This window comes from Pongo abelii, chromosome 11 (assembly GCF_028885655.2).
Source record: "Pongo abelii isolate AG06213 chromosome 11, NHGRI_mPonAbe1-v2.0_pri, whole genome shotgun sequence".
In the NCBI taxonomy this organism is placed as follows: domain Eukaryota; kingdom Metazoa; phylum Chordata; class Mammalia; order Primates; family Hominidae; genus Pongo; species Pongo abelii.
Genome location: NC_071996.2, coordinates 119,818,901 through 119,833,971, shown reverse-complemented (window position 1 = coordinate 119,833,971; position 15,071 = coordinate 119,818,901). Strand labels below are relative to the sequence as shown.

General features: G+C 44.6%; 1 protein-coding gene across 7 annotated transcripts in view; it reads right to left on the bottom strand.

Moving 5' to 3' along the window:
• The window catches only part of SMARCAL1 (SWI/SNF related, matrix associated, actin dependent regulator of chromatin, subfamily a like 1), a 70,427-nt gene that overhangs the window by 50,082 nt on the left and 5,274 nt on the right, over window positions 1–15,071 (bottom strand). For all 7 annotated transcript variants that reach the window (XM_024243183.3, XM_002812831.4, XM_009238078.4 and 4 more), the window contains exons 5-7: window positions 11,999–12,232; window positions 8,839–8,889; window positions 3,707–3,893 (exon numbers count right to left, since the gene is read on the bottom strand). In XM_024243183.3, the coding sequence (XP_024098951.1) occupies window positions 3,707–3,893; window positions 8,839–8,889; window positions 11,999–12,232 (472 nt within the window). The remainder of the gene's footprint in view (window positions 1–3,706; window positions 3,894–8,838; window positions 8,890–11,998; window positions 12,233–15,071) is intronic.

Here is a 15,071-nt window from a genome sequence, read left to right as displayed (position 1 = left end):
AAAAAGTAGGGAGAAGATCTGGAAGATGATTAGGTTGTGGAGGCCAAAGAAGGAAGTTTCCAATGAGAGGAGTCGCCTCAGCCCACTGTAGGCAGGGCGCAGGGGATGTACATGGAGGAGGGTGGTGGGAGTCCAGGACTAGCACTGAGGAGGGCATGCTTACTCACTCCAGAGTCCGCCTTGAAAGGAAGGAAAGGGTCTGGCGCGGTGGCTCATGCCTGTAATCCCAGCACTTTGAGAGACTGAGGGGGGTGGATCACCTGAGGTCAGGAGTTTGACACCAGCCTGACCAACATGGTGAAACCACATCTCTACAGGCACATGCCCGTAGTCCCAGCTACTCGGGAGGCTGAGGCAGGAGAATTGCTTGGACCTGGGAGGCAGAGGTTGCAGTGAGCCAAGATCACACAGTTGCACTCCAGCCTGGGCAACAAAAGCGAAACTCTATCTCAAAAAAAAAAAAAAAAAAAGAAAGGAAGGAAGGAAAGAAGAGCTGGTGGGGTGAAAAGAAGACCTTCTGAAGATCAGAGAGCACTCAGTATGCTTAAAGGCAGAGAAAGGGGCTGCCAAAGACAGAAGATGCTGCTAACGAGGAGAGAGGCGGAGAAAAGGATGGGAAGAAGGGTGCTTGTCCAACAGGAAGCACCAACCTCAGCATTGAGTTTTTCACTATGGCAGCCTCTAGGACCCTAAAGCCCTTAAGTGCAGCATCCCTTGCTAATAGTTGATGAATAAAGGTGTATTCCACTATTTCGGAGCCAGATTGGCTGGGGTTGGAGTCCCAATTCCATCACTCAGCAGCTGTACACCTTCATGCACATGATTTAACCTCCCTATGCCTTAGCCCCCTCAGCAGTAAGAAGGGAGTAATAACAGTACCTATCTCATGGAGCTGTGGGAGGGTTAATAAAGCTAATACTGAAAACAGTGGTTGGCAACATCATAAGTGCTAAGGAAGTGCTTCTATCATAACTACTATTCCACAAAAAGAAAAAGAATCAAAACACAAACAGTAAAAATGACTTGCTCGTGTCGCATGATGAAACAGTGAAAAGCTAAAAGGATCCCAAGTGCCAGATGTCTGGTCCTCTGTGCCAAATACGAGTCTTCTTTCATCTAATCTCTGAAAAATAGATCATTTGCTCAGAATCCTGATAATAAGCCACTGGGATAGTTCTTTCTCTTTCCTTCTCACACAGTGAAAACAGAGAATGTCACCTCTTCTAATCAGCAGCTAGCAGGGCTGACAAGAAGTCTAGGCTGCACTTGCCCTTTCTGAATTGCCAGGAAACACCGTTTCCAAAGATGGAAAACTGGGCAGCAAATCGCCAGCAGCCCAAGGCCAGTAGAGTGTGGGGACAACAGGCATCATGGCATGGCACCCTTCTGTTCTCCCTGCAGCCTGGGTGGGGCCCTGCCTGGGAGAGGGGGCAGCCCTTCCCAAAGCCCAGCTTTGGCGGCCTCACCCTCCACTGGGGAGGAACGGAGCCGAGCAGTGGGCTGCCTCACCTCTCCAGAACAGGCGCAGCCTCCTCCCTGTACACCCACCTCTATGAAATCTTCTGGACCATTTCTGGGATCAACCCACAACACAGACAGATGGGGGGAGGGCAGGTGTGAAAAGATGTATTTTTTACCTCACTTTCTGATTTACAAAATTGGTGGCCAGCGAGGACATGCAGTACCTAAGCAACGGAATCCATGGAGAGCCCCACGCCCTTTGAGCGTCTTTTGTTTCAGCCTCCTCAGCTTTACCATCTATAATTTGAGAAGTTTGGTCTATCCGCATCCTTAGAGCAGAATGGACCCCCAGAATTTCACATTCTCTCCTTTTTCCCCTGCCTAGAGGGAGCCCAACTAAGGAACAAAGTGGTCAAAAAATGACAACAAAGACAGAAAAAGCCTGGATAAGAGGAACAATAACACAATTAAATGTCATCCTCCACAGGGTAGTTGAATATAATAGAAAAAAATGCCATACTCAGAAATTAATCAATCAGAAAACACAGATTTAAGCCCCAACTCCACTTTTGGCAGCTGAATAACTTTAGGCAACTAACTGTCTTTCTAAGCCTCAATTCATTTACCTGCTGAAGAGGGTGACTTGGATATTAGAAGATGCTGATATTTCTAAGAGATTTTGCTTTATAAATTAAAGGGTGTGTTCAATTATAGTTCTTGCATTAAAGGAAACAAAACAAAACATGGAATTGACAGCCTTCCTCCCCCAATGCCAAACCCCCATCTCTTCAGAGTATGAAAGTTAAAATCTGAGTTTATTTAGAAAATTCTGAAGAAAGATTACAAGTACTTTAGAGCCACAGAGAGAGGAACAGATCTGCCCTGGGGCACCTCACACACAGAGCCTCTCTCAGGGGTAATGGGGTAACTGGTAAGACCAGCATCCACCAGGTGGGCCCAAGGATGGCTAACAGTGCCACGAAGAACTTGGATGCTGAAGGCAGGGGCTGCCCAGGGGGTGGGGCTGGGCAACCTCTACTGCAGCTTTAATAAAGAGGCCCAGAGAAAGAAAGATGAAAGGAAAAAACCACCCTGAGCCTGGTTAAAACAAGGCCCAAAGGACATCTCCCCAGCTGGAGAACTGGAATGGCAATGCCAGAGGAGGTTTTGCAGAGTGTGCTATTTAAGAGAGATGGAAGGAAATGAAGAAAAGAATTAGGGGGAAGGGCTGGGGCCAGGTAATATAATAAAGTGCATTGTGCCCAAACAGCACACCGCGACCCAAATCCTGCCAGAGACGGTAGCCAAGCTTTCACCAAAATACCACAATCAGGCTTCAAGCAGGCAGGCTGTTGTGGTTTGTCAGTGCCATTGTTAATTTAGGTTCCTTCCCTTGCACAGGGCTCTATGTCCAACTACACTGTCTAATAACAGCTTCTTATTTCTAGACAGACTATCAAGACTTCCTCTTTCTTCTCCTTGAACTCCCATATTTTTAAGAGAAGGCTAGTTCAAATACGGCATTTTGCTTCTCCCAAGAAACTCTGGAAAAAAAGGAAAGATCAGGATGTAGGTTTATCTTTTTTCTTCCTCTAGTAAGAGCACCTTGACTTTCTTTTGGAGAACTGCCACCTCCCACTTTTAATCCAAGTAATTTAGGTGGGCAGGCCTTACCCTCTGGTTCTAGGGATAGGCCTATCACCAAGTCTGATCAACAAGACTCAAGCCTCCAAGGCCACAATGACTGGCTCCAACATTGGTACCAGACTTAAGCCATTGCAGTGTTAGCCCCATTAGAAAAAAGGTGCTTCTGTGTGTTGCTAAGCTGAGAATGCAAGCTCCAAGCCCCTGGCTGCCCGAGCTGCCACACTTGAGTAACACCTGCTTGGGAACAGAGCAAACAAACAGAAAGCAGATCTGAGAGAGGAGAGCAGCCTGATGAGATCTTTAGAGATGCTGGATTTTCTCTTACAGGCACTGAGAAATCTCTTTCCTTAAGCTAATTTGAAATGGGTTTCTGCATAGCTGCAATTCAGAGTCTTGATTAACCCATGGAATTTGAAATCAATGGTTACAATAAAGCTTTGGTAACAGCACACCTGGCTGTTTAATGCCTAGACTCTTCTAAATTTTCATCTATCCATGGAAAATAAAAGTTCATAAAACAGGAAGCATCTGAATGTGGTCTGTGGTGAGTAATGAAATTTGAGCAAGAGAGGAAGAGAGAGGAAGATCAAGAACCTACTTGACTCCAGCTCTCTGAAAGGGCATCAGATTAGACACGAGCTTGGGGTCCACTTCAGAAAGGTCTGCCTCTGGGACATCTGGAGTGAGACTGAGAGATGTCTTCTTGAGCTGAGAAGCAAACGCCAGCGTGAGAGTCGTGGGCAGAGGGTCCAGCTGAACTTGTGGGAGGCAGCGCACCTTTGCAACTGAAAAGAAGAACAGAAGCATATGAGCTGGAGTGTTCATGCCCAAAAGATGTGGAGAAAGAGGAGCTTTGGGATATATATATTTCCTTCCAATTATGCTGGTCCTAGGTCCCTAGATAATGGGTGGAGAAATCTCTTCTAGTCAGGACCATTAACCTAAATGGGAAAAATAAATTACTTGGGATCTACAAGGAAATGAAAGCAAATGAATTGCACTGACCTTGCTTTTTGAAAGAATGTAGTCTCACCTGATTTTAAACTTCAAAAAAGAGGGGGAAAAAAAACCCTTTATTCAATAGAGAAACAGAAAAAGAATAAACCGGAGAGATAAATAAAACACATAATTCTTGGGAGAAGGAGGCTGAATTACAAATTAAAAATGCAGAGAAAAAATGACAGACCTAGAGACCCCTGGCAGTGGAACTACCGTTAAATCACTAACCACAGCCTGCTGTCTTGCAGGCTGTCACTTTCAGGATGGTCTTCCCTTTTATAATTTTCCTTTGAAAAATCTAATTAGAAGAATAGCCATTATTTACAGATCGTCAATTGCTCTTTATCCTTTACCTTTTCAAGGGCACCCTGGGAGTCAGAGTAACCCACCAAGAGGCTAATTGTCCTCCGGTATCCAGTAAAGGAAACTACAAAGAGAAACTGGGTATTATTTTACTTCTATCCAATATTATTTGAAATTCTAAGGCTGGTTCTCTATTTCATACACATACATAAAACATGTGTGATCATATGTTTTCTTAATACCCTCACGAGTGATTCCAAAAGTCTTTTGCCACAACCATCAATTGGTTACCACTGTAAATACTGATGTGAATGTGCAGGGCTGAGCCATCTACTGCTACCTCCAATTGCTTTGTATTTTCAATATATTTAAGTCCATTTCTCTCCTCCACTAAATATAAGTACCAGTTATTTCTGGAAACAGTTTCCACAAAAGTAATAACCATGAGAGGAAATTAGGTAAGGTTGATGGCTTTAATACAAAACAGACTGTCCATATTGATGCAGAAATACATTTTATACCTCCAAATTAAATCTGAGCATGTTGATTTCTGCACACTTCAGGAGGCTGAGCACTCCTTGTGCTTTCAGAAACCATTTTCATTTTAATTCTAGTGATCTTCAGAACTCAAATACCTGATGAAAGCTAAGAAAGGGCTGATGAACTGGCTGGTAGAAAATGCAGGGCTTTGTAAGCATTATGTTCCTTTGGCCATTTAAGAGGAATAAAACCAACATCTACTCTGTCTCCTATCAACTACTGTCTCCAAAGTCCTATGCTGCTAGTTCAGCCATCTCAGTGTTCCTGAGAAAGCCACCATTCCCTGACAACGACTGTCTCTACTGTCCTTTCCCTGGTACTAGGAGATGACAGACGTGCTGTCTGGCTTCGTGAGTCATCTTGAAGTCATTTTTCTGTAAAATAGCTCTTTGCCAGAATGCTACTAGCCACATAGCAGAGATGCTAATGTTTTCAAATAGCAGCTGACAAGACAAGATTGTTGAGAACCCTTCTGGACTGACAGCAAGGGGAAAACAAAAGGACTTATGCCAATTTCACTGGGGGCAAAAGGCCTGAGTCACTTAGAAAAGAGAGAGGAGGAAAGCTTAGATTCTCCTTACTAGAGAAAATAACTCCCACTGCTTCACCAATGAGCATTCACGTACTCAGGTCTTATTGTCATTTCTTCATCGGTTTCCTATGCACACGTTCACTAACTCAGGGTCATCGATCTAATTTCACTCATGAGGAAAGAGAGCATGGGGTGAGGAGGGAGGTGCGCATTCCCCAGGTTCACAGTACTGGCGGAGAAATCGGAACTAAATTGGAACTGGGCTCTATTCTCACCGCTTCCCCTCCCAGCTTCTTCGTTTAGCTGGCTTCTAAATTCCATAATGGGTCATTTTACAAAGGCAGATGGCAATTTTAGTCGTATTTCTGTCACTGACTTTACTGTAACCCTGCAATGCTCCCAGTAAGGAAAGCCACTGTTTCCCTTCTCTGGGCCCAACCTTTTCTCAGTCTATGAAATAGGAAGATCAGTCTTATCTTCCATGAGACACTGACATGATGAGATAGCAGGTAAAAACTCTAAATCTAGAATCTTCACTCAGGATCCATGGAATCATCTTTATCAAGTGCAAAATCTTATTTGTGGCCATTATGTGCATTTTTTTCTGGGTGAAGAATCCATTCTTTTCATCAGATATTTCAAGGAGTCTGTTGTCTGCAAAAGATCAGGAACCACTCTACAATGCTATGTGAGTCACAAGTCATGGTTTTTCAACACTACATTTATCTACTAATGCTGTAAGTGTCCTGCTTTTTGTTGTTCCATAAAAATGAAAGACTTTATAGCTAACATACGTGTGTTTCCTGGTTGAAAGACGAAGGCGAGAAGGAAAGAACTCACTTCTATTTTTCTTCAAAAATTCAGCTTTTGTGGCCGGGCACGATGGCTCATGCCAGTAATCCCAGCACTTTGGGAAGCCAAGGTGGGAGGATCACTTGAGGCCAGGAGTTCGAGACCAGCCTGGCCAACACGGCGAAACCCCATCTCTACTAAAAATAGAAAAATTAGCCGGGCGTGGGGATATGTGCCTATAATTCCAGCTGATAACAGCAGGAGGCAGACAACTTCCTAGGCAGACAGGGGTGGGTTCGCAGTGAAACCCAACCTTTAAGCCAAAGACAGACTGAAACCTGAAAACCAGGCTGTCAGTTCCAGGTGGAGTCCACAACCCAGAATGAGAACTTCCTCAATGCCTTTTAGCCAATCGAATGGTGCTTTTTCTAGGCCTGCCCATGGACCAATCAGCACACACACTCCCATTCTGAGCCCATAAAAACCCTGGACTCAGCCACATGTTGGGACTACCCACTTTGGGTCCCCTCTCCACTAAGAGCTGTTCTGTCGCCCACTAAAACCCTTCTCTGCCTTGCTCACTCTCCAGTTGTTCATGTAACCTCATTCTTCTTGGATGCAGGACAAGAATCTGGGACCTGCTGAATGGCAGGTGAGAAAAGGGCTATAACACATTCCTGGTCTGCTCACCAAGCTGCAGGCAGTGACATGCTCCTGTTTGCCGAACCACAGGAGTGAAGAGTGGCAACCTTTCTGGGAGCCCAGACCTTGGGACTCACTGAGCCAGAGCTGTGACATGCTGTAACACCCCCATGGGGCTCCATGGTTGCTGGTGTCTTCAAGTTTTTGGGTGCCAGCACATTCCCAACATCCAGATGCTGGTGCCCAAAGCAGAAGCTGCTTGTGGTATGCCTAGTCCAGCTGCAGCCTCATACAGAGCTGGTGCCTGTGCCACAGTCTGGAGCTGCCTGCTCTGCTGCAGCAGCTGGCGCACCTGGCTGTGTGCTGTGGCCAGACCTTACACTCACTCATTCACAAACCCTCTGCTGCTCCATGCCTAGCTCGCCCTCAGTGGGTGTGGAATCTGGACGGGTAGTGTGAGCCGAGCGCAGCCTGCCAGGTCGAGTGGGCAGAGCAAGCTCAGCAGCAAGCCCAGCTGGCAAAGTGGCACCAAAAGGATTCTGTGTAACAGCTACTTGGGAGGCTGAGACACGACAATCGCTTAAGCCTGGGAGGCAGAGGTTGCAGTGAGCTGAGATCATGCCACTGCACTCCAGCCTGGGTGACAGTGAGACCCTGTCTCAAAAAGAAAAAAAAATTCAGCTTTTGCCAAATAATTCCCTCTAAATCACAAGTTCCAAATAGTAGCAGCCAGAGAGTCTCAAGATCACCGTGAGCCATGCTTTCTGCTTCAGCCAGCATTTATTAAGTTACCATCTCATATTTAAACCTAATCATGTAGTTCACAGCAAGTTTTGCTCAAGGAACCAAAGGCTCTTCCTTTATATTTAATTCCTACGTCAGGAGAGCAGATAGAGATTAAAGACCACCCCTTTTTTTTACTAAAGGGACAATGGGACCCAGAATGTTTAATTATTTACCCAATGTCACACAATAAGTCACATAAGAAGGAGACAAAAGGAAGTAACCCAGTTTTTCCCTCACATTGAAGCCCTAGCCTGCCAGGCAAGATGGCCAATGACTCAGAGCTCCCAGGGTTGGCTCGTGTCTGTCCTGGCCTGACTGGTACCCACAAATGACTCCATCCTTGGTGTGGGAGGCCCAACAGGCCGTCAGGATTAGGAGTAAAGCAGAGGAACATAAGCCATGCTAGCTGCAAACCCAATGTGGAATTGTTACAGCCAGATAGATAAGGGACTGGTATTCCGGTACAGTCTGAGATATGACCATATTTCCTTTTTCCAGGCATATTAGAATTTATTGCCCCATCTAAGCAAAACACAGAGAAGAAAAATGATAAACCCAAACTGGCTTCTTCTTCTTGCACTTATGCTGTCTGTACACATATCCCTTTTCCTTGGTCAGTCTGTAAAGTGCTTGTTAAAATGCCTAAGTCCCTGGCCTTGACTTCTGCCTCAAACAGAACTCTATTATGAAGTCCATTCCCAGTGAGACTCTCCTATCCTTCTTGATCATCCAGTTCTAGAAGTACACTGAGAGCGTATTCTTAGAAGTAATCTATGGTCACTTCCACCTAAGCTAAGCAATCCTAGCTCACTTCTGATTCCTAAAGTCTATGTACCCATGCTTCTAGCACTTCTCTGACAGCAGGAAGGTTTCACAGGCCTGGAAAATTTCACTACTGCCACCTCACCCTTACGGCAGAAGAGGCCCCGCATTTGCCACCTCACCCTTATGGGAGAGGAGGCCCACCATCTCCGTGGAGGTGGACAAGGCTGCATCCTCACCTTTACTTACCCTGTACTCAAGCATCCCACCACAGCAAAGAGAGGAGAAGATTCTTCGAAAATACATCAAATTTAAGGTGAATTATTAAAGCTTAACAATAGCATGATATAAAACAAGTAAGGAAGGCTTCTCACTTAGTTTATTGTGCTCTTCCAAGAGAAAGCTCCACTTCCTGGTCTTGACATCTGCAATGACAAGAAACAAATAAGCAAATAGGACACCCTGCCCTCCTGCTACATGATCACACTTACTCATTTATTCCTTGGCTTCATAAACTTCCATCAAGCTTAGACAACATGGCAGCTGGTCCTGTACCTAGCACTGTGGATACAGAAATTAGGAGAGTACTTTCCCTGGAGGTTTCCCCAGTATACTGGGAGGAAAAAGAGGCAGAGATGCTGACAACACTGGGTTGTAAGGGTTGCGACAAAAGGTGCCACAGGATACACGGCTGGGGAGGGTCTAGCAGGTCAGAAATGCCCTGAGTGACAGGGGTGGTAACTGTAGCTCACACCTAAGCAGCATTCACGTTCAGCCCGGCACTGTGCCAACACTCAGTGGCACCCTCTCATCTGCCCCTCCCAAGTCTGTAAGGTGGGCTGTTGTTAACTCCATTTTACACATGGGAAACAAGTTGCATGTGGTCAGTGGTCAAACTGCCAAAGTTTCAATTTCGGCTCCGCCTCTTGCTAGCTATGTCACCTTGGGCAAGTCACTGTAACACCTCTCCCTCAGTTTCCACATCTGAAAAATAAAGATACTACAGCCCCTACCTCATGGGTTACTGTGAGGATTACATGAAATTAAAGTAAAATGCTTATAAAAGTATGACTGGAAAACAATGAGCATCCCAAAAGCCAGTTATTATGAATTATTGTTAGTGGGATTATTACATCATCTGCTAATCAGCATAGTGTAGTATAAATTACACACAATATCAGCTAAGAAAGGTGAGCACCTTTCTACCCAATGGTGGCTCATTCTTTAAATAGAGGAATTTCTCTACTAATCTGTCTCTTGAAAAATCAAGAAAGCTTGGTCTCAGTAAATGCTATCTGGGCAGCAAAAGTTCATTCTTCACTGTATGATTCCTTCAAAAGCAAGGTGGTCAGAAAAAGGCATCATGGACACAGAGTCAGTTTCAGGAAAAAGCGAGGTCATCCAGGTACAACCTGATGGAAGGAACAAAGCAGACAGACTAATCGTAAATGCAGAACTAGAAGAGGAAGGCCCTTCCTGACAACTTGATTCTCACAGTGGCACAGCAGCAAACAGGAAAAGCTGTGAACAACAGCTAAGGCAAAGGAACCAATCATGGTTTTTGGACACCTGGGTGTGAGCAGGATCAGTATCAATACCTTCATGGTACCCACTCCCAGAATGCAGACCATGTCAGGAGTGTGATCTCACAGGCTAGTGATAGACACATATCACTGTATTTGCCGTTTTTATTTTTGAGATTGTCACCCAGGCTGGAGTGCAGTGGTGCGATCTAGGCTCACTGCAACCTCTGCATCCTGGGCTCAAGCGAGTCTCCTGCCTCAGCCTCCTGAGTAGTTGGGATTACAGGCTGGCACCACCATGACTGGCTAGTTTTTATATTTTTAGTAGACAGGGTTTCACCATGTTGGCCAGGCTGGTCTCGAACTCCTGTGACCTCAGGTGATCCACCCACCTCAGCCTCCCAAACTGCTGGGATTATAGGCCACCACACCCGGCCTGTAGTTGCCTTTTAAGGGCCACCCCAAGCTGAAGCCAAACATCCGAGGGGGCAGGAAAGGTAAAGGATCTAGACTGTCGTGGAGCAGCTCATCTCACGACCTGCCTGGGCCTCACACAACTCCCCTGTGCCCTGCTCACCAGCCTGCCCTCATCGGTCCAAACTCCATCCAAGGATGATGATGTAGCAACCAGCATCAGCCTCCTCCAGAACCCAAACCCTGATGAAACCTCTTGTTAAGCAAGCAATTCTAGAGGCTTCTTCCAGGACGATGCTTGAATGTGAGGTTTCAAAGGCATGAGGTTTTAAGTATTTGAGTTCTACTTGATTAAGAACAAGATTAAACCAATTCAAGAATGGGGAAACACTGATCCATAAAAACAACATAGTTTTTAAAAAACAATGTGGCCCAAGCTGAGAATGACACCCAGGAGTCCAGAATCTATAGCTGCTCCTCTCCTATTCTGACAGGAGAGCTTTTGAAGAACCTCACAAAAAAATTAAACAAAACGGCCAGGCGCGGTGGCTCATACCTGTAATTAATCCCAGCACTTCGGGAGGCCAAGGTGGGAGAAGAAGTTCGAGACCAGCCTGGCCAACATGAGGAAACCCTACCTCTACTAAAAATACAAAAATTAGCCCAGTGTGGTGGCAGGTGCCTGTAGTCCCTGCTACTCGGGAGGCTGAGGCAGGAAAATCGCTTGAACCCAGAAGGCAGAGGTTGCGGTGAGCCAAGATTGCACCACTGCACTCCAGCCTGGGCAACAGAGTGAAACTCCATCTCAAAAATAAATAAAATAAAATAAAATACAGCAAAACTATTCTGCTGTGGCCAGTATATTTCAAGACTGGCTTATAATTAGGCTCATCTGAAGATTAAAAAAACCAAAACAAACAAAAAACACCCCAACAAGTCCAAGCCCCACCTCCAACAAAATAAACAACATCTCTGGGGCAGAACGAGGCATTGGTGCTTTTGAAGTGGCCCCGTGATGCTGATGGGCAGGCCGAGAGCAGAACTACCAGCATTTTCAAACTGTGGCACCATCACCAGCAGCAGCACCAGCTCAGGGAACTTGTGAGAAACACAAATTTTTGGCTCCACACTCAAGTTCCAGAATCAGAAACTCTGGTAGTGGGGCCCAGCTAGCTGCGTTTTAACAACCCCTGCAGGCCGTTCCCTGCATGCTCAAGTTTGAAAACCACTAAGTCTGCAGATGGAAAAGCATTTATTTTTATGGCAACCACCTGTTTTTCTGCTCTGCAAAGGCCAAAATAAAAACAGATGGGTTTCAAATGACTGAAGCAGGAATTTACCTGCTTCTACCAAGAAGATATTGACCAGAGGGAAATTATGAGGTCTTCTCTTTGGGAGGCCTTATGACAAAACAGCCACCACTGTATGTTTACTATCTGGAATAATTAACGTGTCATCTTTCTATAGGAAGAGGAGCAGAACAGGAAGTCTTTCGCAAGAAAGTAATTTTTGAATATTCAAGGTAGAGAAAAACACCCTATGTTGAGATCACAGACCACTACACGTTCTGGGAATCAGACAAAGACCAATTACTTGCCATATCTTCTGGAATCCATCTGTTTAAAAAGTGCAATCAGGTCCTGTGAATAACTGATGTCTGCCTCGAAGTAGGCCCTGGAGATGAGCATGCATCGCCCTTTGACAAACGAAAGGGATGGAGCTGATGGAAGGCCGGCCTGTCCCTCACTGCTGGTGGAGGGTGACTCGCTGATGCCATAGGCCCATTCCAGAGGCTGCAGGTTGACCGTGGGGAGGCTCTGGGCTGCTTTCACTGCCAAAGAAGAAGAATTGAACAGAAGTGATAAAGCAGGGGACTATCATGTGGCTTTGAAATACAGGCAAGGGAAGAGGGAGAAAGTGGGGAAGGGACATGGTCAAGAGGCACTAGGTTTGGCAGGAAGGCAAGAAAAGGCACTGTTAGATTAGGAAGACTTGAAAGTGTTTTTTAGTTGGGGCTTTGGGAATTTCAATATTTGTTGAATGTAACTTTCCATCTCCTTAAGTTTTTTTCTTTTTTTTTTTTTTTTTTGAGACAGGGTCTTGCTCTGTCACCCAGGCTGGAGTGCAGTGCCATGATCATGGCTCACTGCAGCCTCAACCTCCCTGGCTCACTGCAGCCTCAACCTCCCTGGCTCAAGCTATCCTCCACCTCAGACTCCCCAGTAGCTGGGACTACAGGCGTGCACCACCACATGCGGTTAGTTTTTGTATTTTTTGTAGAGACAGGGTTTCGCTATGTTGCCCAGGCTGGTATCAAATTCCTAAGCTCAAGCCATCTACCCACCTTAGCCTCCCGAAGTGCTGGTATTACAGGCATGAGGCACCATACCTGGCCTCCCTACATTTTTCACACCAAAACATTTAAAATTCAGAAATTAACAAGGGGAACAGGAAGCTCACCAGGATGAATAAACTTATTAGATAATTTCTGGCACGGTGTTGGAGAAGCCACTGAAGTCAGCACACCACAAATCACCCAGTTAAACCCACTCCTAGGTCGCTACTCGGTCTACTGCTCAGAGAACAAAGGAGTGAGGACCAGGATCACCAGGTCACAAACACATAGTTCTGAACATTATTTCATCTACTACAGATGCATTTTATAATGAACAAATTCAACCATATAATACTAAGCTGTCAACAGACACACACTGAAGTGAAAGGAAAAAAACCCTGAGTAAAGAAATATAAAAAGAACTCATGCTTTAAAAAAGTACTAAGACCACAAAAGAAGAGGATAGAGATGTAGCCAATTCAAAACAGGAGGAAAAAGACTATGAAACATTTGAAGAAATGTTCACCTTCACAAATAATCAGAAAAATAAGATACTTTTTTACTTCTCAAACTTGCAGGATGAGAAACAATTAGACATCCATATTGCTAGTTGGGAATAAAACCTTCTGGAAAACAATTTGGCAATTATAGCAAGAGCTCTAAGAATAATGATTCAACTTCTGGGAATCTATCCCAACTACCAATTGAAAATACAGACAAAAACTTAGGTACAAAAGTGTTCCTCTACAGCTTTAAAACTGGAAAAACTGGCAGCAAATTAAAATCAAGCAGGAAAAAATAAACAACAACAATTTAAGCAATGTATGACACATTCATAAGACAGAATGTTATACAGCTATCAAAATTTATTTCGTACTAAAAATTCTGGAAAAGACAAAAGTAGTTCAACAACATGAAACCATTTCTTGAAGGTCAAAATGGCCCATTATGATAATGGACACATTTTCATCACTTAGAATTAACTGTTAACATTCAGTAAAATAAATATGTTTTATGCTGGAGCATTAAATTAAAAGGGCAAAATACAAATTATATGCATATATAAAACTTTATATTTTAACGCATAGAAAAAAGGCTGGAGGGAATGAAACCAAAATGTTAATAATGGTTAGTTGAGTGGGGAGATTACGGGGGATAGTTTTTCTTCTTCACACGTCAAAATACGTTCTACAGTGAGTATGTGGTAGGGTTAATGAAGCCAAATCCAGAGGATACACCTAAAGCAAAATGACAGAAAGACTGACACAGAGACAATTTTATATGTTATACCGATAAAAAGCCAATCATGACACACAATCATGAACCTATCTGAAACTTAGAAATACAAGGAGAAATTCACAAATCCATAATTTTGGCAAGGAATTTCAAGGTTTATCTCAGCAGGCAAAAGCTCAAGTGTGTAACACATTGGTAAAGATGCAGAGGAGCCAAACAATTAGAAAAATTCATCTAAAAGCTATATGGAGAATTTTTTTTCTCTTCTGTGAGCTTCATTGAGAAGTATATATGGAGAATTTTGTACCCAATAAACATGGTTTTCAAAACATGTGGAGCATAACACAAAGCAATGATAGTCGGGGACAGTGTCTCACACCTATAATCCCAGCAGTTTTAGAGGCTGAGGCAGGTAGATCACCTGAGGTCAGGGGTTGAAGACCAGCCTGGCCAACATGGAGGAAGCCCCACCTCTACTAAAAATATAAAAATTAGCCGGGCGTGGTGGTACACGCCTGAAATCCCAGCTACTCAGGAGGCTGAGGCAGGAGAATCACTTGAACCCGGAAGCCAGAGGTTGCAGGGAGCCAAGATCGCGCCACTGCACCCCAGCCTGGGCGACCGAGTGAGACTCTGTCTCAAAAAAAAAAAGTAACGATATCACACAAAAAACCTAAATGAATCTGCAAAAGCAGGAGTCATCTAAGTCACCATGCACCGTGGTCAGAACAAGAGTAAAAAGACAAAACAACCGCAACAGTGGAAACCACTGGTTTAAAATCACCAGCAATGAGAATACCAGGTGTCAAAATCTGCAATCTTTATCCAGAGCCTTGGGTCTCCCCGTTCCAACACCAAACAAATCGATTAAAAAATAAGCCCTTGCTAGACGGAGCTAGCAGCAGCAGTGTTATGGGTTGAATTGTGTCCCTCCAAAATTCATGTTAAACACACAGCACAGGACCTCAGAATGTGATCGTATATGGAGACAGGGCCTTTACAGAGGTTAATAAGTTAAATGAGGTCACCAAGGTGGGCGATAATCCAATGACTGGTGTTCTTCTAAGAAAAGGGAGAGACCCTAGGGATTTGCACACAC